This window comes from Haemorhous mexicanus, chromosome 13 (assembly GCF_027477595.1).
Source record: "Haemorhous mexicanus isolate bHaeMex1 chromosome 13, bHaeMex1.pri, whole genome shotgun sequence".
NCBI lineage: Eukaryota > Metazoa > Chordata > Aves > Passeriformes > Fringillidae > Haemorhous > Haemorhous mexicanus.
This window is the reverse complement of record NC_082353.1, coordinates 19,287,114-19,312,724: the sequence shown is the minus strand read 5'-3', so window position 1 is coordinate 19,312,724 and position 25,611 is coordinate 19,287,114. Positions and strand designations below refer to the sequence as shown.

The following is a 25,611-nucleotide window of genomic DNA, read 5'->3' as shown; positions in this document are numbered from 1 at the left end:
CTGTTCTCAGCAAGCCCTGGAGCTGCAGTAGCTCCAGCAGCACTGCCAGGGCACAGGGACAGAGCAGTGAAGCTGAGGAGGCAGGATGGGGTCACACAAAGGCTCTGCTACCACTGTCATTCCAGTGACACTCTGTGAGGACCTTCCTCTTTTCCCTGCTCTCATTTAGCCCAAGGAAAGCTCCACTGGAAGATGATTTGTAGCACAGGAGTGGTACAAGAGTAGATCACAGAGTGAGCAGGTTGCTTGAGTGACCCCTGTGTGTGTGAAACCCTGGATAAGAGCACATGGGAATGTTTTGGTGCAATGTTGAGATGACTTCTAAAATAAGGGTGTGGAGTATCCTTAATGTGAAAGATCTTGCCACTGTTAGGCACAGTGGTGAGTGGGGCTGTCATGGGAAGTGTGGATTATTGTTTGTTTTAATCAGCTTGTCTGTTTGCCTGCCTTTGGAGGCTGAAATCATCCCAGCTTTTCTGTTAGCAGAGCTGCAGGGCTCTGTCAGCTGCATGGTCTGGTCATACCAGTTGTAAAATTAATGCAGATGATGGTGAGTTCCTGCACTACTCTGAATTTTTGGGTTCCTGTGTCTCAGGTCCTCCAGGATGGTGGGGTTGGGCAGCAGCTGCTTTTCCCAAAATTCAGCTATCCCAGGATCTGGCACAGCAGCTGGTCCTGGACTCCCACAGGGAGAGAAGGATGGGAGGGAGTATCCCAACTTTTGATATGCATTTCCCCAGGCAAATGGGAATTGGCAGATCCAAAGCATTTTACTTAGTTGGAATGATTTCCTGAGATGTGGAAAAAGTAGCTCTGGGGGTTTTCCTTCCTTATCTTCAAAATCCAAAGCCTTCTGCAGTCCCTCAACTCAGACAAGAGAAGAAAAGCCCAGAGCCTTTGTCCAGGGCTGGTGTTGGATCTCTCATGCTGGGATTAGCACAGGGCAGGATCTAGAGAATTTGAGGGTTGCAAATGAGGAATGCATTTCTTATGGAAAAGGCAAAATAACGACCAGACTATTCAAGTTACAGGGTCCAAAAGATCTCCTTTGGGCCAACAGGTCTGGGCACTCTGAAGAGTCCAGCTGGCAAGTCTGGGGGATTTTAAACATTTTTAACTCCCTGGAGATGGTTTACAGGCCTGATCCTGCAAACCCTTCTTGCTTGAAACTCTATTTGCCTTTTCAGATTGAGCTTCAGATGCTTCCCTACATATTCCAGGGTGAAGACTCATGGCTCTTTCTCTCCATAGGTTTCACAATTCCACAGCAAATGTGAAACATTAGTCTTTTCCAATGGTTTAAATTATTTTCACTCTTGATGCCAGAAAATTGGGATATTGTAGGGTGGTGATGAAACTGACTTCTTCTTACATGCTTTTGGCACCAGCTGAAATGGTTGGCAGTCTGTCAGGAGCTCTGGTGTGGCTCTTAGTACCATGGCACCAGATTTACAACCCTTCTTCTAAATAATTAAATCCTATATTAAAAAAGGGGGCTGGGGCTACCTCCCAGCTGGAAGATTGGAACAAGGAGGGGAAATAGCAGAGAACATCATAAAGGAGGCTGAAAGAACAAGTCACCAGAGCTTTTTCTGTCTCTGGAGCAATTCTGACAAAGCCCAACTTGTGATTTAAGTGAAAAGGCAGCCCTTTGGACACTCCAGAGCAGAGGGGCTCTTGTTAACTGGTGAGCATTTTGTAGGGCTCAGGAATAATGTTGGGTTTTCTCTGTATGTAGGAAGTGCCAAGGCATTTTATCCTTAAGCAATTCCCCTGCCCCAAGAGCAAGGTCTCTTTTGGAAGGCCCCCAAAGAGGTGTCTCTTGTCTCCTCAGAGACAGGGGACTGATTGTCTCTGCTGTGCTTTGCAGCCATGCCCAGTGGAGACACCAACTTTTATGGTTTTCTTTTTGTCCAAGCTCTCTTTGGAAATCAGTGACCCTTCCTGAGACACCCTGACTGCTGTTCAGTTCGTGTGGCTGTCAGAGGAGGAGAGCTCTCATTTCTGCTCATTCCAGCAGAAATTCCTCTTGCTGGAAATACTGGGCCAAAGGGATTTCCTGGGTGTACGTGAGGACCGGATTTGGCAGGGAGGTGTGGAAATGTGCAATATACAGTATGTATGTAATGTATATTATAAATCATATTAGTACAGTCAGCTGTTGAGCATACAGCATTTGGATGTACGTGCAGAGCGTTTCTTTGGAGAGTTGCCTGGCTGGCACAGAGTGAGGGGAGGGGGACAGAAAAGTCTGGCCTCTCTTTTTATGTACAGGATGGGTGTTGGAGCTCTCTGGAAGCACCTTTACCTCTCAGGTGCACAATCCTGGCAATCCAGACCAGATGAGCCCTTCTGTTATTAACAGAAGTTAAATCAGACCTCAAGACTTCTCTCAAGGGGGAGGTACATGGCAGAGCTGTGTTTTGAGCCTTTTAATTGCAATATAAATAATCACTGGATTAGTGCAATGAAAAGTCAGAACTCCTCATTGTAAATACCCACTTTGTGCAACATGTTACAACCTTGGTGGTGATTACTAAACCTGGAGGCTTTGTTAAGTTTTACGGTGATAACTTTGCTTTCACTCTCTTCTTTTCATGCCAGAAAAGGAATGGAAAAAGCATAAAAGAACCTTAAAAGCTCTGGGTTGTGAGCAGAGGAGGGCTCTCCTGGGGCAGAAGCTGGCTTCCAAAGGTGTTCTTGCCAGCCCTGCTGTAAGGTCTGGACTTGGTGCAAGGAAGGCAGGGATTTAGTGCTCTGACCTGGACCCTATGGAGTTGTTTAGGCAGGATCTTTACCTTCCTAGTGTCACTTATTCCAGGGGTGGTGGAAAATCCTGAAACTGGGACAGCGCAGCAGTCCTCTGAAACCCAACCCATGGCCTGCAGGGAGAGCAGAGCTGACTGTGTGGCCCTTGATGTAGTCAGGAAGAGGTATTTGGTCCCAAAAAATGCAGTGGGGCTCTGCAAGCCACGCTTGCATCAGTTCACTCAGTGTTCCTTGTGAGGGTGGTACCCACAGGGGCCTCCTGTGTGCAGGCAGTGTCACCTCTGTGCTCTGAGACAGTGAATGCCATTCACTGGCAGGGCAATCCTGGCAGCTGGAGAGGTGATTTTGAACAGGTTTCTGTTAACTGGATTTATTTGTCCTCATGTGAGCTGAGCATCTTGTAAACATATTTGTGGGGCTGTGTCTGGAGGGAGGGAAAGCAAAAGTGTTGGCAGGAATCCCCACCTTTCCTTTGTACAGTGCATTGTTTCTAAATAGTGCTCAGTGATATAAAAAATAAACAAGAGAGGCAGATGAAGTTCTTTAGTCTGTATTACACAAGGTGAGCACAACCATGATCCCATCATTTCCTCACACTGCAAATATCTGCAGTGAAATGCCCTGGGTTTCAGACCAGGCTGGATAGACCAGGCTTGGGTACCAAACTGATGGGGCTTTTTTGTTCTGTTTTGTGGGCAGGTTGGCTACATCCAGCTTGGATCAGAGCAGCTGCTGATCCAACCTGTGAATGCATCTGAGACCTCGTTCAGCGGGAAGGAACATTTCATCAGACGGAGACGATCCACCAAACCTGGCCATCCCTCCAGGCCCCAGGGCCCTGAGGAGCACTGCAAGGTTGTAGCAGGTGAGCTTGGAGTGGCTCCAGAGAGCAGCCATGGGAATTCTGCTTGCGTTTTGTCATTCTGGTGGTTGGGCAGCTGGGGCTGGGGAAGGATGGCAAGTGTGGGTGAATCCTGGTACTGCTTCAGGCAGGAGTCACATCACAGACATGAGGTTGTCAGGGCATGTTCTCTAACACTGGACTTGTGAGATGATGATAAATTCTGCTCTAATCTTGCAGTGTGACCACTGCTCAGGGAGGGATTCACTGGGTTTTTTAGCAAAGGGTCAGGATTTTTTAACTGAAGTCAGTGTTGATGGAGACTCTTCCATCTTGCCTTTCCACTGGATTGTGCTGAGGAGGCAGGGATAGAATGGTGATCCTCACATTTCAGAGTGTGGAAAACATCATTTCACCTGCTTTGTTATAATTTAATCACAAGTATCATCTGTGGAGTCCAGCTCCAGGGATCCAGCTCATAATAGGATAAAGGGATATCTGGAGATGGAAGAAATGCACAGTTTGTCTTTCAGAGCAATCTGCTTTCTTTTTCAGCTTCTCATTCCCTCATTCTTACTTCTGTGTGGCAGAGTACAATGATCCATATCAGGGTCAACTGAGCAGACTTTGTATTATTTTATGTTTTTTTATTGCTTTTGTAAGGGCTTGTGTGCATTTGGAACTACCAGATGTAGTTCAGAAGGTGATTTTTTTTTTAACTGGGAGCTTGATTTTGCTTTTTCTGTCTGGTGTTTGACTCGTCAAACTTAAGCTCTATCTGATAAAACAGCTGTTATATCATATGTTATAAAATGGCCAACTCTGTTCATTGATTATATCCTGTCTTCTCCCACTTTCAAAGCCACATGGTCAAATTGCCAGCTGATATAAACTATATTTTTGATTCTTCAGAGTAATTAAATTTTATCATTTCTGGAGTTCTCTCTGGGTGTGTTGCAGAAGGAGTATTTTTTATGAACTTTGTCAAATCTCTTCATTAGGTTGCAGTGTTCCTGTGTTTTCTGCTCCTTTCATTCCTCTCCTGCCTTCTCGTGGATGGATTGCATAAATGGAGCAGTGGGTGCTGCTGCTGGGCTGCCAAAGGGGCAAAGTGGGGAGCAGGGCTGGGGGGATTTTCTGGGTACAGGAGTGAGAATCACTGGTGTGGGAAGAGCTGAGTGCTCAGGGACAAGGGCTGCTTGGAAGGACGTGGCAGCAACAGGAGGCACAAAAAGTTTCCTTGTGGGAGCAGCAGTGGAAGAGACCTGAAGGAGTTCACTGGAACAGGCAGCCAGGAACCTGAGGTTTGCTTGTAAGGCTTTGTATCTCAGTTTTTGTGTTTAACCAGACCTGTGCACCACCAAACAACCTGTGCCTGCTTCTGCACTGGGTGCTGGTAAATCCTGTAGCAAGGACCTTTATTTTCTCCTGTGTGGAGCTGAGCTCTTAATAGTTCATCAGGTTTATCATTCTCAGGGGTTCAGACTAAGCCAGTCTTCTCTCTGATTCTGTGAGAATGAAATCTTGGATCTGGTTACAGTTACAGATCCCCTATGTCTCTTTTCAGAGAAAGCATCAGAGTTCAGCACCACTCTGATTTCCCAGCCAAGTTCTGTAGGTGCTGCAGCCCTGTGGTCACAGAAAATGCATTTCAGAATTCTTACACTGTAAAATGAGACAGCCATTAGTTAAAATCTGAATTGAACCAGAATCAGTCCAGGAAATGAGCCTCACCCTTTTGACCTGTTTGCTAGGGGCAGGATGCTCCCTGTCCTTGGCAGAACTGGAATTCCCTCCCTGAGAAGAGGAACTGAAGGAAGGAAACTGGGGAGACACTGGGTAATATTTACATGGGATCACAAAGGGAAAGAGGAGCTGAGTGAGCATGAAGGTGCTAAAAGAAGACATTGATAAAAGAGCATTTCCAGTGGCACCTCCTGCTTCCTGAGGGCCTCTGGGGAGCCACTGCTACACTGGGAGCAGAATTCCCATCCCTTGGGTGCTGACTCTTGCTGTGCTAAGAAGGGAGCCAAGCCTTGCTTGCCAGTAGCCCTGTCCTAAAATAATGCAATTGCTCATGGGATTTCCCACTTAAAGGCAGACCCCTGGATCTTTGTCATTGTTGAGGGACAGAAATGTAACTCATGGCTGTTAATAGGCTTAGCACATTAATGACCTAATTGCCTCCTGTCTGCTTTGGATTAACTTTTGTGCACAAGGAGTTTAGAAATGAAAAAATTAATCCTGTCTGACACACAAAAGGTCCATTTCTAATAAAACTGTGTGGAAGTGACCATCTAGGGATGTGCTTCCAGAGTTTCTCCTGGGAAAAGATCTCTTTACAGTAATATTCACCAACATGGACTGGTCAGATTTATACTAGAGGTTGTTTGCCAGTGGCTTAAAATTTGGCTCACCCAGGCTAAAACTTGGCAGGAAACGTTGGAGGTTGTAAATTCATGGGGATATTTCTATGCCAGACATTTAGGTACAAACCCTGTATTGTAGAATGACATAGAAAAAGACAGGTCTGTGTAAATACAGTATAAAATGAGTATGTTTCAAGGTCACAGAATTGCCATGCTGGAGCATTTTTGAATCCTTTACTGCTGTTCTTGTATTTTCTGAATACACAAGAACCACCTCTATATGTATTTTCCTCTTAAAATTCTGTAATTCAGAGGTAGCTGGCATTATCTGGGGTTATTTGGGAATCAAAGCACAAAACATCAGCTGAATTTTTAATGCTAACTATTGATCATGTCATAAAAATTTAAACAGGGCTTAATTGCTCAATGGCAAATTTCCTGTGATATGTGAACTTAATAACTTGTAACACAAAGGTGCTGGGTGATGTAATGACTTGTGTGAGTATTTGGAGGAGGAGCAGAAAAACACTTTAAGGAAGCAAAATGAACTTAATTGGGAAGTACTGCTGGGGGGACAGAGAGCACAGCTTTCCATGGGCAATGCCCCTGTGTTCCACCCAGAGGTGTGGTGCTCTCCCTGCAGACCCCAGCCTTGGGAGGGAGGAAGTGGCTTGGGGCCAGGTAATGCCATCAGGCTGGTTTGATAAGGGGTAGTTAAAATCTCTAAAACAACTCCTTTAGTCTGAGTGGTGTTACATGTCCTGCAGCACTCAAAATTATTTTTAGGTCTGCAGCAGAACTTTGTGGGAGCCAAATTTCTCCTGGAATAATCTGTATAAGAGGATTAATCTGGCTGTAGTCAAGAATGGGAAAGTACTTAAGGTTTTGCATGACTGGATCCTTGAGATTTGAACCTGCAAGTGTCTACTAATGGGTTAAAAAAATCCCAGGGCTGATGTTTTAATTCCTTTGTTTGAATTCCAAAGTGCTCCAGCAGCAAAGGAGAGATCCCATCACCATAGGCCAGGTGCTATTGTTGGTCATATGATATGTGAATATGTTTTATTTTTATCACCTGTCATCCAGCAAGAGAGAGAGAGTTCAAGTCACAATGCACATTTCTGCTCAGGCATGAACATGAGCCCCTGTGAGGCAAACAGAAAACCTATTAAAAGGTTTCCAGGTGCACATGCAATGAGGGGGAAGGAAGGGAAGGTTGGGTTTCACTTGCTCTGAGCAGGGAGTCGTGAGGAACATGGGAAACAGCTTCACACCAGTGATGTGAAACACCTCTCATCTCTGGGCACTGGGCAGCATCTGCACAAACCTCCTGTCACACCCTGCTCTCATTCTAAAGACCAGCTCTGACAGCTTTCTTGTCAAAGGTCCTGGAGAAGTGTTTTTGCTATGGAGAGAGAGGAGTCAAAGGGAGTTTTGTTTGCAGGTTTTAATACATACAAGTAAGAGTTTCCCTGCAGAAGAGCCAGGCAGGAGAGAAAGATCTCTTTTAAAGCATCATACATGATTTTTGCAGTGCCCAGCCCCTGAGATAGAGCTTCTTTCATTGCCCTCTCTCTGTGAGCTTGGGACATACAGTAATGCTCTTTCCATGTGACAATATCCACCACAGCCTCAGCTGCAGTAAATGGATTATTTTTTTGAACTATCATGGAACCACAGTAATTTAACTATTTACTGAGATTTGGACACATATTTACATGTTTTCTTTGCCACCAGAGTCTGTGAATGGGAAAAAATTTCAGTTTTTCTTGATTTTTGAGAAAATATCAATGTTCAAGACAGAATCAAGGCATTAAGTGAAAGCATAGGAATCTTCTCTAACCATGTCATAAAACTTTCTGTTTCTTCGGGAAAAGTAAGTTCTGTTACAACTTCTCCAAAAGTCTCCAGTGATGTATTAAAGTCTCCTTACATAGGAAGGATTTGATATAAAATACAGTCCAGGAGCATGAGAGAGAGCAGCTTGTCTTTGGACAGAAGGTTGTTATTTCATGTTTATGATATAGACCTCATAAATTACTCTGAAATGTGGGTTTGCTTCAAACCCTTTTGTCAGTTTAAATGAACCAGTTTTCCTTTAATGCAAATGTGCTGCACATACAGTGAAATAACAGGAAGATCAATGTTTTAATTCACAAAATAACTACGTGTTGCTTCTCTGCATAGTTACTTTGCAACCTGTTTTAACAATTTATCAAAGCTGGTAATAATTTAAGTAAGTGCTGGTGTACAGGTATCAAATGTTGGGAATGCTTTCCCTGAACAGGTATAAATCTTAAACACATGTTACTGCTACGTTGCATTTCCCCATCTTTAATCATTGTCTCCTAGCTGTGTTTTCTCTGCAGGTTTGACTTGGCCTGAAAGAGCAGTTGTTATGGCCAAAACCATGTGCACTAAAAATAGAGAGATGTAATGCAACCTGTATTAGTCCATATTAGGAAGCAGCTGTTGGAGAATTAAAGCAGGATTTCAACAATGGGCTCCACAGAAGATGTAATGTGATTAAGTGTTTGCAAGCACAGGAGGATTCCCTGTACCAGGAACTCAGCACTTTGCCCATGGGAGTGTGTCTCACTTCTGTGGATAAACCCTTTGGTTTTTCCAGGTCCCTTCTCTTCCTGACAGGGAGTCTGGGTTTTCCCTGCAAGCCTGTGATTGTTTCCTCATGGCTGATAAACAGAAGCCTCCTGCAGCAGTCTGACATTCAGAAGTGTCATTTTCCATCACATGTGGCAAGTGAGGCTTTACTGCAGGTCTGGTCTGGATGATTCCCTCAGTGTGGATCATGAGGAGTGTGAGGGACTCCAGGTTCTTCTGCCTCTGCTGTCAAGGTGGAAAAGAGACACAAAAAGGAAATGTAAATATAGATAGTGGATGGATTTCTTCCCTTTCCAGAGCAGCTGTGCTGCTCCTTTGCTTGGTTCCTGAGAAAGCTGAGTGCTGGTTGCCATTGAAATCCAGCCTGGCAGGTGGTGATGAGTTCCACTGTCAGTGTCCACTGTCCTTGTCTTGGGATGTTCATGGATATTCCATGGCCATTCTGGCTAGAAAAGCAGAGAGATGGTTCCTGGACTAAGGCAGATTGCTCATCTTTTAGGTGTCTTTGCTTCTTCCATGTTATCACTATCCATAGCTCAAGCCATGCTCACTGTGCCTGCTCCTGTACCACTAAATTGTTTTATTTATCTGCCAGGAGTCCTTGTTTGTGCCATCAGGAATTTGTCCTTTCCATGGGAGAGGGGTGTGCATAATCCAGGAGGTGGGACTCTTTGAGTCCTGGTGACAAATTGAACCATTGAGCAGAGATCACAGTGTTTATCCTGGCCTGGCCATTAAAACAAAGCCCTGATGAGTTGTGTTGATGACTGAGTTTGTTTTGCAGAAGAATAAAATTTTAACTGATGTGTCCAAGCCACAGACTTACTTGGATAACAATCCTTGCAGTAAAATCTGTGGTGTTTTGAGATGCAGCTCAGAGTTCATGACTTCTGTCTCAAGTTCTTGTTTGCTGCTTTGCCAGAGAAATAGTCATGAACTTGTGATTTGGTATGAAAGTGACTGTTTGGGAGAAAAAAAAATAAACAAAAAAAACCCTAAAGCAAAACAAAGCCATTTTTGGAAGGTGAATTAGGGAATAATGGATTATTCTGCTCTGCAATAATTTTTCCTAGCAGTTGATGCCTGATTTTGCCATTCCAGTCAGAGACAAATTGGAGATGCAGTTTTGTAGGACAGGACATTAAAAATGAGAGGACAACTCTCAGTCTGTAATCAGCTGTTCTTTCAATAAGCAACCATTTGTAATTCCTGAACTTCAGGCAATCACTGGCATCAGCTGGCTGTGGTAAATCTGAAATTCCAAGGTTTTGGTGGAGATATAATGAGCCAGGGCATGGAGATAATTCTTGTGCTGCATCCTGGCATTGGGGCTCTGTGTCTCCATGTCTGGGATTAATCACCTTTTGAGAGGTGCTTCTCTCCTGCTGCTGGTTCCAGGGACATTTTGTGGCATCCTGTCCCTCTGCTAATTCAGCAGGGACAGAGGGTTTTAGGTTGAGTAGTAAGAATACACCTCAAGGACTTCCTTTCTTTAATTTCTAGGCTTGGTTTATGTGCAGGATCTCCCTTTTCTTTCTGTTTTGCTTTGGAGAGGTGATGATTTTTACTTTTAGGTGAAGCTAATAAAACCTGCCTAATGTGAGTACCAGTCAGAGGTTCTCTGGAAACTCCTGGGGCTTAGGGAGAATTAATTTTAGCTGTTTGCCCCACTTGGATGCCCTCACTTCCTTTTTATGCTGCTGAAATAACAGGTCATAGTAAAACAGAGCTTGCTCTCCATCGAGGGTACGGGGAGATGTTAAAGGGGTGATGGGAGGAGGGAAAGGAGCAAAGGGCTCCTGAGGAAGAGCTGGAGAGGGTTTTTAAGGCAGCAATAGAAAAGAGCTTCTAAGGAGAAATCTGGCCTTGCAGAAAGGATTCTGCTGTTTAACTTTTATTTGTGACTTTTGTTGAACGGCATCCAGAAACCGTCAGTGGGTTTAACAAGAATGAGGTAGCTAAAATTACAAAGGGAAAGATTAGGCAGGGAAAAATAGTGGAAGGCTGTAGGAGAAGATGTTGCTTTTAGATGAGTCTGGGAAATACAGTTGGAAGGGAGGTAGGAGGAACAGGAAAGGACTGTGCACTTACAGCAAGAATCTGCCAAAAGCCAGACAGTGCTAGACAGCGCTTTTGGTGTGTAATAGGAAAAGGTCATTTGGGGCGGTTGCTCTGGAATTGCACATCTGTTGAGTTGCCATAAAAAGCACTGAGCGTCAGGAGTTTTCTACAGAGGCCTCAGAAGAGCCGTGGTGTGCTTCTGATCACAGTGGGGACTCTGCTTCTTCCCATTCTGAGGGAGACTTCAAAGACTGCAGGACGTGGTGTGATTGTGTGGCTTTGAAGGTGGTGAGCCAGGCAAGGGTAAATGAAAGTCACCTAATGAACTTGTGCAGCGTTACAGCCATTTTTTGCTGAGGATCTGGGAGTGTTTCACCCTTCTCCCTTCACCTCACAGTCCTGAATTTTGTGGATTTTTTGGCCCAATAGACTGTGTAACACACTGTCAGAGTGACTGGCCAAAGAGTAATGTCCCCTGTGCCCAGTCACCTGCAGCATGTACATGCTGTGCTGTAGATTGACTGTTTCAGCTCATATTTCATACTAAATTCTCTGACCTCTTTAGCAGGGAACACCTGACTCCTAAAATCATGTGCTGTGTGCTCCCTACAATGTAAACTTCTCTGACAGCTCCTGCCTGTGGTTTATGGCCTCTTATGCCTTCACACTAACACTTGACATCTGCACCACAAAATTTGTAACATCAGTTTGTTCAAATAAAGAATCCACCAAGCATTTAATCCTTGGTTTAATGGCTGGTGTTTATTTTAGTTTGGGGTTTCATGTACTCATGGAGGGATTCTCTGCCCATAGTCCATAAATCTTGCAGGACAGGAATGAGACTTCTCTGTGCTGGCTTGTTTCTGAAGTGAGGCTCGAGAGATGGGGTAGTTTTTATTTTTTGGATACCTCCATAAAACTGACTCAGTTTCAGGTATGAGCTGCAAGTGCACTTAATGAGGATTTTTCCTGCTGGTTTTGGATCTTTCTCTTCATCAAACATCTGTGATACAGGACGTGTACATTTCCTTTCTCTTTGTTGTGGTTCAGCCATGCAAATGCCTTGTTTTCTCCATGGCTTGATTAATCTGGGAAATTATTTGCTTTTGTGATAGGCAGGAGGATGCAGAGAGAGATCACTGTGAAAGTGGACAGAAATGATAAAATAATTTACCCCATGAAGGAGCTACAAACTTGAGCAGCCTCTCTTTTTTTAAGTAGCTGGTGTTGCTGTGCCTGTTGTGGAGGGTTCAGCAGTGACCTCCTGAGCTCTTTGTGGATTCCCTTGGCTCCTGTTGTCTGTTTTAACTGCAGGTAAATTTACACTTGGGCAGTGTGAAGGTGAGGGTAAGAGCAGGAGCCTGGATTCTCCTGTCAGGTCACTCTGGCTGCATTTCCAGGCAGCCTGTGGGGTGCTGGTTTTCCATACACATCCTCCAATCCCAAGCACTGGTGGAAGGCAGCCAGCCCACAGGAGGAAAGGGGGCCAGAGGCTGTGTGTGAAGCAAGGCTGCCCAGCCCTCTGCCAGGAGTCCCTTTGGCTGCTGCTCTCCAGAAGTCACAGCTTGCAGAGTTTTGTTCTGCTGCAGAGGTGCCAGTTCCTTCACCTGCCTCTGGAGGAGGGACCACACTGGCAAATGACCATGGCATGACCTCCCCAGAGTGCAAGCTTCAATCCAGCAGAGTCAGTTCCTCCTCTGACACAAATGTCTTCTCTTTTTAAGGGAAAACCCAGAGAACTCCATTTTTTTTCCTTCCATTTTAAACTTTTTTATACAGCTTATTCAGTGCCAGGCCGAGACTTAGCTGAACCAAGGCTTAGCCCCTTCACAAGAACTTCTCTACAGATATGAGATTTGTACCACCTGGAAACATTTATTAGGGGATTGCCAAAATAAGAATTTGATGAGGACATGCTGCTGTCTTCAGGAAGGTTCTGACTGATAGTAGTAAGACCCAAAATGTCAGTGTTTTTACTGAAATAATTCACCTTTTCTTTTTTCTTTGATTTTTCCTTGGTATTTAAATTATAATGTTGACTACCTGTAGCTAAAGATGTGCTGCTGTGCAGAGGGAGGGATGGGAAACGAATGGAATGAAAGAAATAAAATAACACACAAACATGTGAGCTGTTCCCCAGGAATTTGAAATCATCTCCACCTCATAGTTGGCAAATCAAAGGTACATTCAGCTCTCCTTCTTTCTTGTACAGTCAATGTTTTTTATTTATTTTATTTTATTTTCATTATAGAGATCCTCTGCTCTGGGGCAGCTTTGCCATGATTGTGCACTTTTTCTGTTGCTGTCCTGCAGCCCATGTGAAAACAAGCCTTAAAACTTGGTTATTTTCATCTTTGCTGCTGGCATGCAGCTTCCATAATTTATGATCACCCCCCCATTTTCTTTTTTTTTTTCTTATCCATAGACTCCTGTCTGCCTCTTTCAACCCAGGGGGATATTTCCAAACTCTCTTTAAAAAAAATCAAATTTCATGGTTGTTTTCTCAGTTTAAAATATGTACCAAGTGTTGACAGTTGATGCCTTGGGCAGAAAAGCACGTGCAGAATTGTACTGGATGACTGAAGAAACCCAGGAATGAGGAGATGGGATGGACGTGGTGCAATGTGCATATTGACAAGGCAGAAAATGCATCAATGGGTGAAGGCAGGGAGTCCATTTCAGGTGGGCTTTGGGAGGCTTGCAGCTGATGGAGTTTGTCACCCTGAATGCAGGAGGGTCAGTCAGGGAAAACTGATGGTCTGGGAAAGAAGGGAAATTCAAGCTGAATTATGTCAGGGAGCTGGTAAACAGGCTGTGGAAAATCAGGATCAGTGAACACCAGCTCAGCTCTGGCTGCTGCTTTGCTCAGAGAGGGTCTCAGGGTAAATCTAGAGAAAATTAAAAAGTGATTCTCTGCTCTGGGGAATGAGCAGCACGTGTTGTGTGACATAAGAGGGATTTGTCTGACCATCCATTAGACTCTGTCCCATGCCAGTTTTGCACTGAGTGTTGTGTTTGTGCTGTTTCAGGATTTGTGTGTTCTCTTTCCTTTTCCACAGGAAAAAATCAATAGTAATAGCAGTGTCAGTATCCATAGTGTATCACAGGCTGAACAGTAGGCAGAGATTTCAGTGAATCTTAGAAGTCTGTTTCTTATTGCAAGAATAAATTTGTTTTAATTACTTCATTTGCTTCTTTCTTTTTGCAATTGAAAGCATGAACACAATTCTGTGGCTGCAGTGAAGTGAGCAGGTTTGAATTCATATCTGAACTTAATTTCTCCTTTGGTCATGCCTCAGCTGCTTTGCATATCTTCCTGTGAAACACAGTTCACCTTTTGGCTTAGAAGAAGACAAATTATTAATACATCAGTCCTTTAGTTGGGAGGAAGGGAGGTTTAACTTATCTGTAACCTTTTTATTTGAATTAGTTAATTTTTTCTTTTTCCTGAACTAATGTTTTTTTCCATCCTCTTTCCTCTTTTCATATCATCTGCTGCTCTCTGCACTCAGAGGCACAGACATACCTGCAACGCAACCTCTTCTTTAACCAGCCAAGAACACTTTACATTAAAGGTTGTTACAACCTGAATACACACCAGGATGTTTGTTGAAAAGGCTGGGAGTGTTTTATTACGATCTGCCAGCCTTAAAAGGCATTTTGACTTTTCAGAAAAGAAGAGACAGAGGAAAGTGAAGGCCACGAGCGACTGGCGGGAGCGGAGGAACGCGATCCGCCTCACCAGCGAGTACACCGTGGAGACGCTGGTGGTGGCAGATGCTGACATGGTGCAGTACCACGGAGCTGAGGCTGCCCAAAGGTTCATCCTCACTGTTATGAATATGGTAAGTAGGCACTTTAGTCTCAGAAGAGGAAACAAGAGTAAGCAGGACATACCCAGGGTAGGATAAAGCTGACTTGGCAGCAGAAATCAAGAACTGGTTTGACCTTCGGGTACGAGAAAAGGTTTTGGTTTTCTTGTGTTATGTGCCTCTTCTCCATTTGTGTTTCTCCTGATATTTGCCACAATAAAAAAACATTTTTCAAAACTGAAAAGGCAAGTTTTCACTTAGGAAATAGTGGTTCAGGAGTGGTGTTTTCTTCCAGGCTTTTGGTGCTGCTGTGGTTTACCTTGGAGGAGGGTCTTGTCTGACATGTTTCTTGGGTTCCTAAAGATTCCAGTGGCCCACCTGTTTCACAGGAGATATGGCTCATTGTTCTAGGCAGTTAAAGCCAGCAGTCATATTGATTTCCAGCAGAAGACCTGGCTTTAAGTCCAAAATGATTTTTATTTCCAATTTTTACGCAATGAAAATGGCTGCTTCCCTTGATGTAGAAAATGTGGCAAACTTATGTCCAAACTGCTGGCTGATCCCATTCTTTTCACCCCAGGGCTTCATGAAGTGGTGCTGATCATCCCTATGAGTAGTTGATGGAGTTGGGCTTGAAAACCATTCTAGAAATCCTAGGGATATATTTTGGGAGTGAGGGGAATCTTTGGAAATTGCAGGCTCATGGGAAGTGTGGGTGTTAATTTGTGAGCTGTCCCTGTAGTGGGGCCTTTCTTGCTCAGCTGATAAGGGAACACAAAGCCTCCCACAGGGAATGCTCACTCAGCTGTTGGCAGTGCCACTAAGGAGGTAATGGCTAAATTGGATGAGACACGGAAAACTCTGCTCAGAGGCTGCAGGGGTCCTTGCAGAGGCATTTGCACAAGAAAGTCTTGGAGGAAGCTCATATTCCTTTGCCCATGCTATTGTTAGATCCAGGAACAGCTCATTCTCCTCACTGTGCCTCTGCTGGTGTTTATGAGCAGCAAATTGGCTTGGGAAAAAACAACAGTCCTGAACAGTAATTGCCTGGTCATGCTTCCCAGTGAAGAGATGGATGCTCAGCATAAACCAGCTATGGAACAACAGCTTTTTAAGGAGTCCTGTGTTCCTTCATCAAGAACTGGTGTGAGGGAGCCCTCCTGGAGGCTGACTGAGTAGGGAGTTTGATTAGTCTTTTCCATTAATGAGCTGCTTTTCTGTGTCCCTTCCTCTACCTTTTATTTTGCCTCCCAGTGTACTCTCAGAGTTGTCACTTGATGAGGCTCCACTGTGGCTCTGCAGTTACTTTTGATGACTCTCATGCCAGCAGGTCAATGGTTTCATTGTGGCCATTGGGGATGTCTGTGTTGTGCAGCTTTTTCAGCCTCTGAAGATTGTTAGGGATGAACAGACTGATGGACCAAGTCTTAAACAAAAGATGGCTGTGGGTCTTTGAATCCTGTTGTCTGTCCAGGCTGAGGTGCTGGAGAACATCTCAGCAACATCAGCTTGCCAGGTGTGAATAAATCTGTGTGGGGAGGTGCTCATAGATGGGCTGGGTTCTCTAAACCCATTTATTAAACAAATATTGAAGGTTAGTTTCCTATGGATTAGGCTGATGGGCTTTTAAGCTGGGTTCTGATGCTGTAGGGTGAGCTCACCCCTTTATTAGACACCAGAGAGAGCACATGGAAGAGGACTCTTGGATGAGGAACACACTCATGTGACATCTCAGGTGCAAGGTCCAGCTGAAATGCTTCCCACTGTTAAGTCATTGCTCCTGGGTGCTCGCTGGTGTGAGTTTTTTCTGATGCCTGATAGGATTTGAATTCATGTTTCAGCTCTTCAGCCTTCAGAGGGGCAATGGGAGGGTCTCTCCCTCAGCCACCTACATTCCCACACTCTTAGGAACATTTTTCAGGTTTGAAGGAAACTACTTGAGACCAAAAGATAGTGAGGAATAAGGATAGGCAAACACATGGATGGCATCACTGCATAAATCCTTTATTCTGTGGTGATAAAACCAGGTGGAATTCAGGGAAATCAAAGAGGATTTTGATGTTACATTTGTGTAATGAAAGCTGACCTTCACCCAGGAAAAGAAGCTGAAGGATAATTCAGAAAAATGTATTTCAGAGCGATAATCATGTGGTTTGGGGAGGCCTTAAGCCAAGCTCTTGGCTGCTTGGGATCTTTGTTTCTTGCCTCCCTGTCAGCCTTGGGTGCTGGGGGACAGGATTTGCCCCATGATGTTAGGCAGTGCTTATTCAGCTATACTGCAGGATGGCAGGCTGCCTCTAAAAGAAACCAGAATGTTAATTTTGGCTTGGATGCTTGCATTTAAGCAAATAGAACATTACTGGTCAGGGGTATATTAACTTAACTCCTCTCTGTAAGCCATTACGTTTACTGTCAAACCACAAAACAAGCATTAAGAGGTCTTATTAATGCATTTTATATTTATAGACATTTTAAATAAAGTGATCTGCCTTAAAGTATTTAATATCTATTTATGTTACAAGAATTTCTGAAGGGGGAAAAAGTCAGCATTACAAAATACGGGTTTATTGCTCCCTTGGTAAATGAGAATCTTAGAGGAAAAAACCCCACCACCCTCTTCTAGAATAACAGCTTAAAAGCACAGCAAACCCATTTTGGAACCCAGAAATAACAGGTAGCACTTCATGTAGCAAATGCTGTGTTTTTAATGTTATTCTGTAGTTCCATGGCCCTGAACAGAGAATAGATCCACATTAAAAGTACTTGTTTTTTGTGAATGTCACTGTAGAGGTGCAGGCTCTTCCATTTAATAAACTAATGCTTGAAATTATAAGACAGGTTTTTCCAAGATCATGGAAGAATTTCCCTCTCAGGTGCTCTGTAATGTATGAGTAGGAACAAGCAGGGCTCCAGGGATTTGAGTTGGCTTTTTTCAAGTCACCACTGCTAAAAAGAAATCTTTTCTTGTTTTCTGGCAAGGTGTTTGATTCAGCACTATTTTCCAAACAGGTGCTAAAGTTGTTGTCAAATGCCACCATGCACAGCTGCAGCCTTAGCAAGGCAGTGAGACTGTGGGCATGAGGAATGGAAGAACATGGACAGGGAGAAATACCAGCAGAGCTGTGGAAATGCAAAACCACCTACTTAGATAGAAGTGCTGATCTCTTTTTCTAGGTAAACTCCCTTTTAACTGAGCTTTGTTGCAGTGTTTGCATTCCAGTTCTTGTCTCACCTTTGGCTTGAGAGCATCTCCTGTTCATGTCCTCCTTCTGTAGTGACCAGTGTTCAGAACTTCCTCTGGATTCCAAGCCCAGGTGCCTTTGTGGTAAATCAAGCTTTGAAACATGCTTATTTTGCTCACCCATTCTGCTGGTCTGCATCTGGCAGCTAATTTCTCAGTGCACTTCATCCATATGGAGCTGTGAGGGTGGATGTTCTGTTCTTGCAGGAGTTCTGTGATTTTATTTGCTCTTGTGGTTGCTTTTCATCTGAAAGAAGTGACCAGTAAAGGAAAAAGGAGATGCTAGAACTGCACTGGTCTCTGCTGTGTCTGGTTTTCATGGTTTTCAGCTTTCTGGAGAGAATTGATTCAAATGGTTCTGGAGATAACTGGTTCAAGTGGTGATAAATGGGGATGAGACCCTTTGGAAAGTCCTGTCCATGGCTGTTGTGCTGCTGAGGATGAGGAGTGGCTGTTTCCAGCCAGGCCCTGAGCAGGGAGTTGTGGATATTGGCTCCTTGCAGAGTGCAGAGCTGACTTTGCCAACCAAGTCCCACCCAGACTGACCCTCAGAGCATTTGGAGACAGAGACGTCTGAATTTCTGAATTTCCAAGACCACAACACAGTCATTTAACAGCTGCTTTCTATGGGTTGAAAACCTAAAAAAAAAAAAAAAAAAGAGTTGGGTTGGTTTGGGTTTTTTTTTCTGTGCCCTAAGTGTGTTTTTTTGGGTTTTGCAATAAATTACAACTGTGGCTTGGTTTGGAGCTTGCCTTTTTCCCTGAGAGTGCAGTGTGGAGGGAGAGTTTCTGCAGTGTGTGTCAGTTCTCCTGCAGCTGTTGCTAAGCCATGAGATTACTGTGGAAGCTCTTTGCAGCAGCAAGCAGGAACTTGAAGTTAGTGATCTTTTGGATGTCATTAAGAGGGAAAATTCTTATGTTGTTCTTTAGGAATGATACTGTTTTACTCTCTGAAGCCTTATTTTACACTCCACAGATTTTGGATTTCCCCTGTGAGGGTTTTTTTATGTTAAAAAAGCAGATAAAATCATTTTTATCATGCTTGCATTGATGGATTTATATGTCTGTGCTCTTGGGGGCTGGCACATAAATGTTCCAGAGCTGCCACTGATAATCAGCTCCCTTACCTTGGTCTGGAATTTTCATGATGAGAACAGGGACATAAGGGAAAAGGATCTGAGTGTTTCATCACTGTCTACAGATTTCTCTTTTTGCTCCAGCAGCCCCAGGAGAAGGAGTTATGTCAACTGTATCTTATAAAGAGCTATGAATATGTTCTTTCTCATAATGTTTAAAGGAGTAATTTGAAAGCTTGGCTTTAGGTGGGTGTTAGAAATCCTATAGCACTTTTCAAAACAAGAGAAAGACAACCTCAGTAACCTGACTAAGGCTTCTGCTGTCCAAACCTCATCCAGCAGCCAAGGCAATGGGAAGGCTCCTGCTTGAGTGCAGTGCTCAGGGAAGAAAAAAGGGAAAAAAAAGTCAATTTACCCTCAGGGTTGCTGTTCTAAACTCCAAAACATCTGAAACACACACGTCTCCCTCCCACCGTCCACCTGCAGAGGAAGCTCTTGAGAATTAAAAAAAAAAAATTAAAATGATGTAGTTTAGTTCCTCTCTGAGCCCAGTTCCTTCTGTCTGTGTTTGCTTTGTGCGTGCTGGGGCAGGCCTGCACAGCTTATGCCAAAACTGCATTTGTTCTGCCCCTTCCATGTCAGAGCTGTGAGGAGAAGGAAAGGCAGGAGGAATGCAAACAGAGGAGGATGGTCCAGCCTTCAAGCTTTCCTGTTTTCTTTAGGGTATTCTGTACAGTAAAGCACTGTCAGAGAAATGGGGAGATGCCAGAGACAGGCTTTATTCTTCTTCTTGTTCTACTGCACTTCCCCTTCCATTTTGTCTGTTTTGTATGGTTCTTTACCATATCTCCTGTTTCCAGAGCTCACTCTACTTCTGATGACTCCACACAGAGAAGTCAGTACAGAAGTGTAGAAGTTCCCCTGCAGCAGGACACCCACAACACTTCAGTCACATTGACCACTTTTCCCATCCCTTCCTTTCATCCCAGTGATCCAGAACCTTCATTTCTTTTCCGTCCAAGCTGCTTTCTGCCACCCGTGGTGATGTCCTAAACAAGTAACCTTTGCATTTGGTTCCATGGCAGAGTTTCATGCAGCTGACACCTCTGTTCCCAGCTGCCTTATTTTGTTAAAAGGTCCTAAACCACCCAAATATTTTTACTTTTCCCCTGTTGGAAGTAGTCCCAGCAGCCTGAAGGGTGTGATGCAACTGCAGGCTTGAGGAAGGGTAGCCCATGGTGTTGGGAGTGGGCAGGGAGGTGTCTGTGAGTCAGGGAAAAAGTGTGAGGAGGGAGCAGCAGAGAGAGCTGTTCCAGAGGACAGTCCCCATTCCCCATCCACCTGCCTGCCTCTGGGTGAGGGAGAAGGAGTCAGGAATGCAGGAGTAAAGATGAGGTGAGGGGAAGGTGTTGTTTTAATTTATCTTTTTTTTTTTCTCTATATTCAAATTATTTTAATTGGCAAAATAAATTTTCTCTGAGTCAAGTGTGTGTTGCCTGTAACTGTTAAGTGACCTCCCTCTCAGAGGGAAAGGTTAATGTTCCTTCTAGGCAATACAAACCACCATCAGCCTGGGGCTCCTTTGGCCTTCATTTAAGAAAATAAGCAAACAAAGCTTGAATAAACAAGCAGAGTGGAGCCTCTTGCACTCCCAGGGACTCTTTTTTGGTTTAGTGTCCAATTGCTGCTGCTTGAGCTCTTCTGATATCAGTGGTGGATGGGAATAATAGTGCAGTCAGAGTTATCCTTAGGACAGAGAACAGAAGAGAAAAGGAGGAAGGGCTGGCAGCTTTCAAGATGACATCCTGAACTGTCCAGCTTCTGGTGCTTGGTGGGCAAGTTTTGCCAGGGCAAAACTTGGGTTTGTCTGTGCTGGCTCTGGAGGCAGCTTGACTGCTCTGATGGGAAGCCAAGCACCAGCACCCAGCAGGCTCAGTGATAAGGACCTGTTTGCTGGAATTATTCTCATGTAATGAGTGGGAACTTCATGGCATGGCCAGAGCTAGTGGAGAGCTGGGAAACCAAAGACATCCATCCGTCCATCCATCCATCCATCCATCCATCCATCCCTCCATCCATCCATCCATCCATCCATCCATCCATCCATCCATCCATCCATCCATCCATCCATCCATCCATCCATCCCAAGGAAGTGCTTGTCAGCCTCTGTTAGTGGTGCAGCAGGGGTTGACTCTCCCAGCTGCTTGTCCAGGTCTCCACTTACACAGAAGTCATCTGTCAGAGCCCTTCTCTGTAAATGTCAAGTTTATCCCTGCCAGGGCTGTAGAGAGGGGCCTGAAGTGCTCTCCCTACACATCCCCAGGCTAAGCAAATAGTGCCAGCCCTTGTGTGCACTTGTACACCAGCCCCAGGGAAGAGAAATGGCTCATTGTGCTCAGCTGAAGGTCACTGGGTCAAACACTGAGTAGCTCTGTCTTGCAGTCTGTGGCTAAATTGTAGGAAACATTTATGTGTGTGCTTAAATCCAACCCCAAACACTGGAGAGCTTCTTCCACTGAGCACATTCCTGAGCATTTGCACAAATAGGAAAAAACCAAGCGTTGAAAACATGATGTGCAAGATGTGCTCGTGTCTCAGGTTTGCTGTAGGAAGTTTCTGAGCCTGGGTGATGCTTGCAGCCAAAGGAGCTGTGAGGAAGGAATATTGCTTACCTGGGGCCAAACCTGCCTCCCATTTGTCAGGAGTCTCTCTTCACTGGTCTTGATTTGGATTTTTTTGGTGAAGTAGGGGATACAACATTCACCCAAGGCCTTTTATGTGGCCTTTTACACCTTTTGAAATAAACCCTTCCCTCACTTTTTTTGATGCTGTCTAGTTAAAACATTTGTACACTGAGAAATGGGTGGAATAAAATTCTGGGATCAATTAAGATCTTATATTCTAACCTATAAAAATGAGGTGAAGTATCTGAGCTGGAATGCAAAATCTGGAGAAAGTAGTAAGGTAGTTTCCGGTGCTATTTTTGTATTTCCTGAGGCTTGTGTCATTATGTGCTGCCTTATTACTATTCTCTTATATAAGATATGAAAATAACAGAGGGAAATTGCTTTTCCATTCTATTTCCTGAAGTCTAAAACACACCATTATTTCATCTTGCATTCAGATATCTCTGATATTTAAATGCTGAAGATCCATGTTAGTTGAATGCTTCATAACGTATCTCCATGTTCCCGAGACTTTAGAGCTCCTTTGGGGTATTTTTCTCCTTTTCACAGCAACTCCTAAAAGTTCTTTATTTTATTGAGTGTAGTAGCACAATCTGTGTGGGGGGAGTTTGTGTCAATTTTTGAAAGGAGAAATGTCTAACTTTAGTCACAATTAGTTTCTTCTACTATTACTAGGTCTTGATATTTCCACTAATAAGCTGTGGATGTTTTCTTTGCTTTTTGACAGGTGTACAACATGTTCCAGCATCAAAGCCTGGGAATTAAAGTCAACATTCGAGTGACCAAGCTAGTCCTGCTCCACAGTCGCCCTGTGAGTTCCAGCCCCTTTCTCCCCTGCTCCTGGAACTGCTCTGAGGTGTCCCCCAGGGTGGGAGGGGGATGTGGGGCCTCAGGATCACAAACTGTGAGGAGTTGCCTGTTCCACTTCACCAGGCAGCATTGAAGGTGGGAAGTACAGAGGCTGTGGGAGTGAAAGGAGCCAGAATCCTTTTATTTATCCTTCCTGGTAAAGCTGTCTGCTTGTAGCTGCAAACCAGTCTGGAGTTAGGTGTTACAGAGAGATCTGATGCTTTATCTAAAGACTGGGGATGATGTTTCTCCTTTTATAAGTCTTTTTTTTTTTTTTTCCCCCAAAGGCAAAGTTGTCTATTGGGCATCATGGTGAGAGATCTCTGGAGAGCTTCTGTCAGTGGCAAAATGAAGAATATGGTGGGGCAAAATACCTTGGTAACAACCAGGTTCCTGGTGCCAGGGATGACACCCCTCCTGTGGATGCTGCAGTTTTTGTGACCAGGTATGAGATGGTCTGGTTTATCAATTTGCTTCAACCAGTAATGCCCATGGTCAGTGATGGGGTTAGCTGGTCAGGCAGAAATCTGAGAAAAAGATGTTACATTTGCTGCTCAGATGGCTCAGGTGAAAGTGCTCTGTGTTGGTTTTGTGCATTCTTAGCAAGGTTGTACAAGAGCATCTCTCCTCTTGAGCCAAGGTGTCACAGTCAGGGTCAGGACGTGGCTGTAGCACAGGGGAACTTTTTTCTCACCCCAGCTGGTAGGAGTGGAAAAAATAGGGGAGGTTTTGGAGCCCTCCTTCCTAGGAGAAGGAAGGTGGGGAACTGAGAACACAGCTGAGCTCAGGTGCTCTGTGTGCAGTTAGGGGTGAATCAGCTGAGCAGACAGTGTGTCAGCAGTGGGCAGGGAGTTATCTCCTAAAGAAAGAGGGAGAGAAATACCATAAACTAAATTAATTTTATCTCTCTTTGCCTAAGGAAATAACCACTTTAACAACTCTCCTCTATCACAACTGAGGTAGAGGAGGGGTGTCACTCCTGATTGGTTTGTGTATTTGAAAACTCATGCATTTATTTCAGATGTGAAATTATCTTTATAGAAATATTTGATCAAAATTCTTTGCACTCTGTAATTCTGAACTCACTGATGGGTCAAACACATCAGATAAAGCAAGAAAAAGGGTGTTGTAGGGACAACAGTCGTTTTTCCTCTAACTGTCTGAGCTCAACCTCACAGTACAGTGCATGTCCCATGTTCCTTACAGTTACCACAAATTCTGAACAGCAAATTCATGGTGTTTTAAGTTTTTGCATCCTTTAAGATGTAAAAGAAGTATTCATTTTTACAGAAGTGATCTCTGAATAATGAAAGTGAGCACAAAATTATGGTGTAATTGTGCTAGAGAAACACTACTTCCTACCCCTTTCTCCCCCAGTTTGAGACAGGAAATATCTGTATTGCAGTTCAATATTACTCACCTCTTTCACTTATTTTCTCTGCCAACAATTTAAGTAGAAATACACGTTTTTGCATAAACTGCCATGCTGATTGCAGTAATCTCTAGTGTTAGATTTGTGTTAACAGCCCCACTGCAAACTGTCCATGAGATTCTGGTGAATGTTCAGTGAAAGAGATGGTGAGCAGGGCATGAGGCCAGCAAAGTTCCTGAGAAATCTCCTCCACAGACATGTGTGCAGCTCCCCCAAACCCTGCTCCCTCCTCTGTATTCACGGCAGTCCACCAGGCACTTGTGCAGATATTTAACAGTTTAGACAGGGGGAATAGTTCCTTTGAAGTCAACTGGCTGCACATCCTGGCTGTAGTTAAGCATGTGCTCCCCTGGATCCAGGCCTAAATAAATAACTAACATTTTTGTTAAACTCATCTGGGTATCCAGTTGTCCTGCATGACAAGTGAGGCGGAGGGAATCTCTTCTGATGGGCTCTGAGCACAGAGTGGGGGAATGAGCAGAGCATTTAATCTCAAAACTGAATGCAAAATGTCAGGCTAAATGAGCTGGACTGAGGCTTCTGAGGAAGAACTGTAGAAGAATTGGTAGGAGGAATTGTTCAATGGGTTTGCAGGGTTTTGCAGTGGGAATAGCTGAAAGTACAGGTTTGGTTGGGTTAGAAACCAGATTCAGCTTTGGTGAGAAGGTTCAGGCCAGGGAGCACATGGCTGTGCACAGGAGCAGCATTTTTGCTGCTGGAGAGTCCAGCAGTGTGCACTTGGAGTCTTTCCTCCCTTTTTGCTGTGTCCTGTCATCCTTAACCCATCCTGCTTCTGCTGCATGGAGGATGCTGCATTGTTTGGAGGACTTCTGGGCCAGCAGCTCCATGCCTGTGTCAGGGAAATGAATTTTTCTCCTCTTGGCTTTGGAAATGTGTGTGTGTGTCCCTGGACCCTCCCCAGACTGTACAGATGGACCAGTGGTAGAGGAGTGGGAGCAGCAGCATGTCCAGCACGAGCAATTGCGCCAGGAAAAGCAGAAGCTGAATTTTCAGCAGCTGCAGCTGCTTTAAGGACTAGAAACAGATTCTTTGGGGTTAAGCTCTGAAGAAATCCCTCTGGTTCCAATCTGTTTGGGCTCATTTGAAACACCAAGGCGTGCTTGCCTCTTGAAACTTCACCTCTAAGTGATGTTTGCCATACCCTCATTTGTATGCAAAAGTAGATTACGTAGGTGGCAAATATTCCTCTTGTGGGATTTTAATGGTATCCACCTGAGTTCCAGGTAAGGGACACACTGTGCCTATGAAATAAGATGCATTGTCCAGCTCAGTAAATAAGTGAGACAGTGGGAATAATCTGGCACAGCCCTGAAGGTCTGAATATAGTCTTGTGGTCTCTATAACCATCAGACTTTCCTCATTCAGATTCTGGTTTTGAACTTGCAGAAATTCAAGTTTCTGGCATCTTTGGATAGTGTACTTCATATTTTAACAGGCAGTTGACAAGAATAACTTCTGTCTGCAGAATCTGTATCTTAGTGATTTTAGAAACATGTCTCATTTGAAACAGATTCCCTCTCTTGATCCCTCTGTCTTTTGTATTCCCTGAGAAATCTCCAGGCACACTGATGTTATCCCAGCTCCTGTCTGGAGGTGTTTGGGTCACCTATTAGACTGTAGGTGATGTGATAGCAGAGCAAAGAATGCCCCAGCACTGACAGGAACAGGGTTCAGAGCTGTCTTTAAGCAGACTTGTTTTTTCCTGACACAGTGGTGTAGCTGTTCCATTTGCAGCCTGATCTTCCCTTCCACACTTCAACTCTTTGCCTTCCCATTAAATGGGCAAATGGAGGAATTCACTGTGCATGGAGGAAACTGGGCACATAGTGCT

The 25,611-nt window shown here is 44.3% G+C and overlaps 1 protein-coding gene across 1 annotated transcript in view; it reads left to right on the top strand.

Moving 5' to 3' along the window:
- The window catches only part of ADAMTS17 (ADAM metallopeptidase with thrombospondin type 1 motif 17), a 155,785-nt gene that overhangs the window by 5,861 nt on the left and 124,313 nt on the right, over positions 1–25,611 (top strand). The window contains exons 3-6 of the mRNA XM_059858637.1: positions 3,469–3,634; positions 14,335–14,507; positions 22,206–22,289; positions 22,615–22,772. Of these exons, the coding sequence (XP_059714620.1) occupies positions 3,469–3,634; positions 14,335–14,507; positions 22,206–22,289; positions 22,615–22,772 (581 nt within the window). The remainder of the gene's footprint in view (positions 1–3,468; positions 3,635–14,334; positions 14,508–22,205; positions 22,290–22,614; positions 22,773–25,611) is intronic.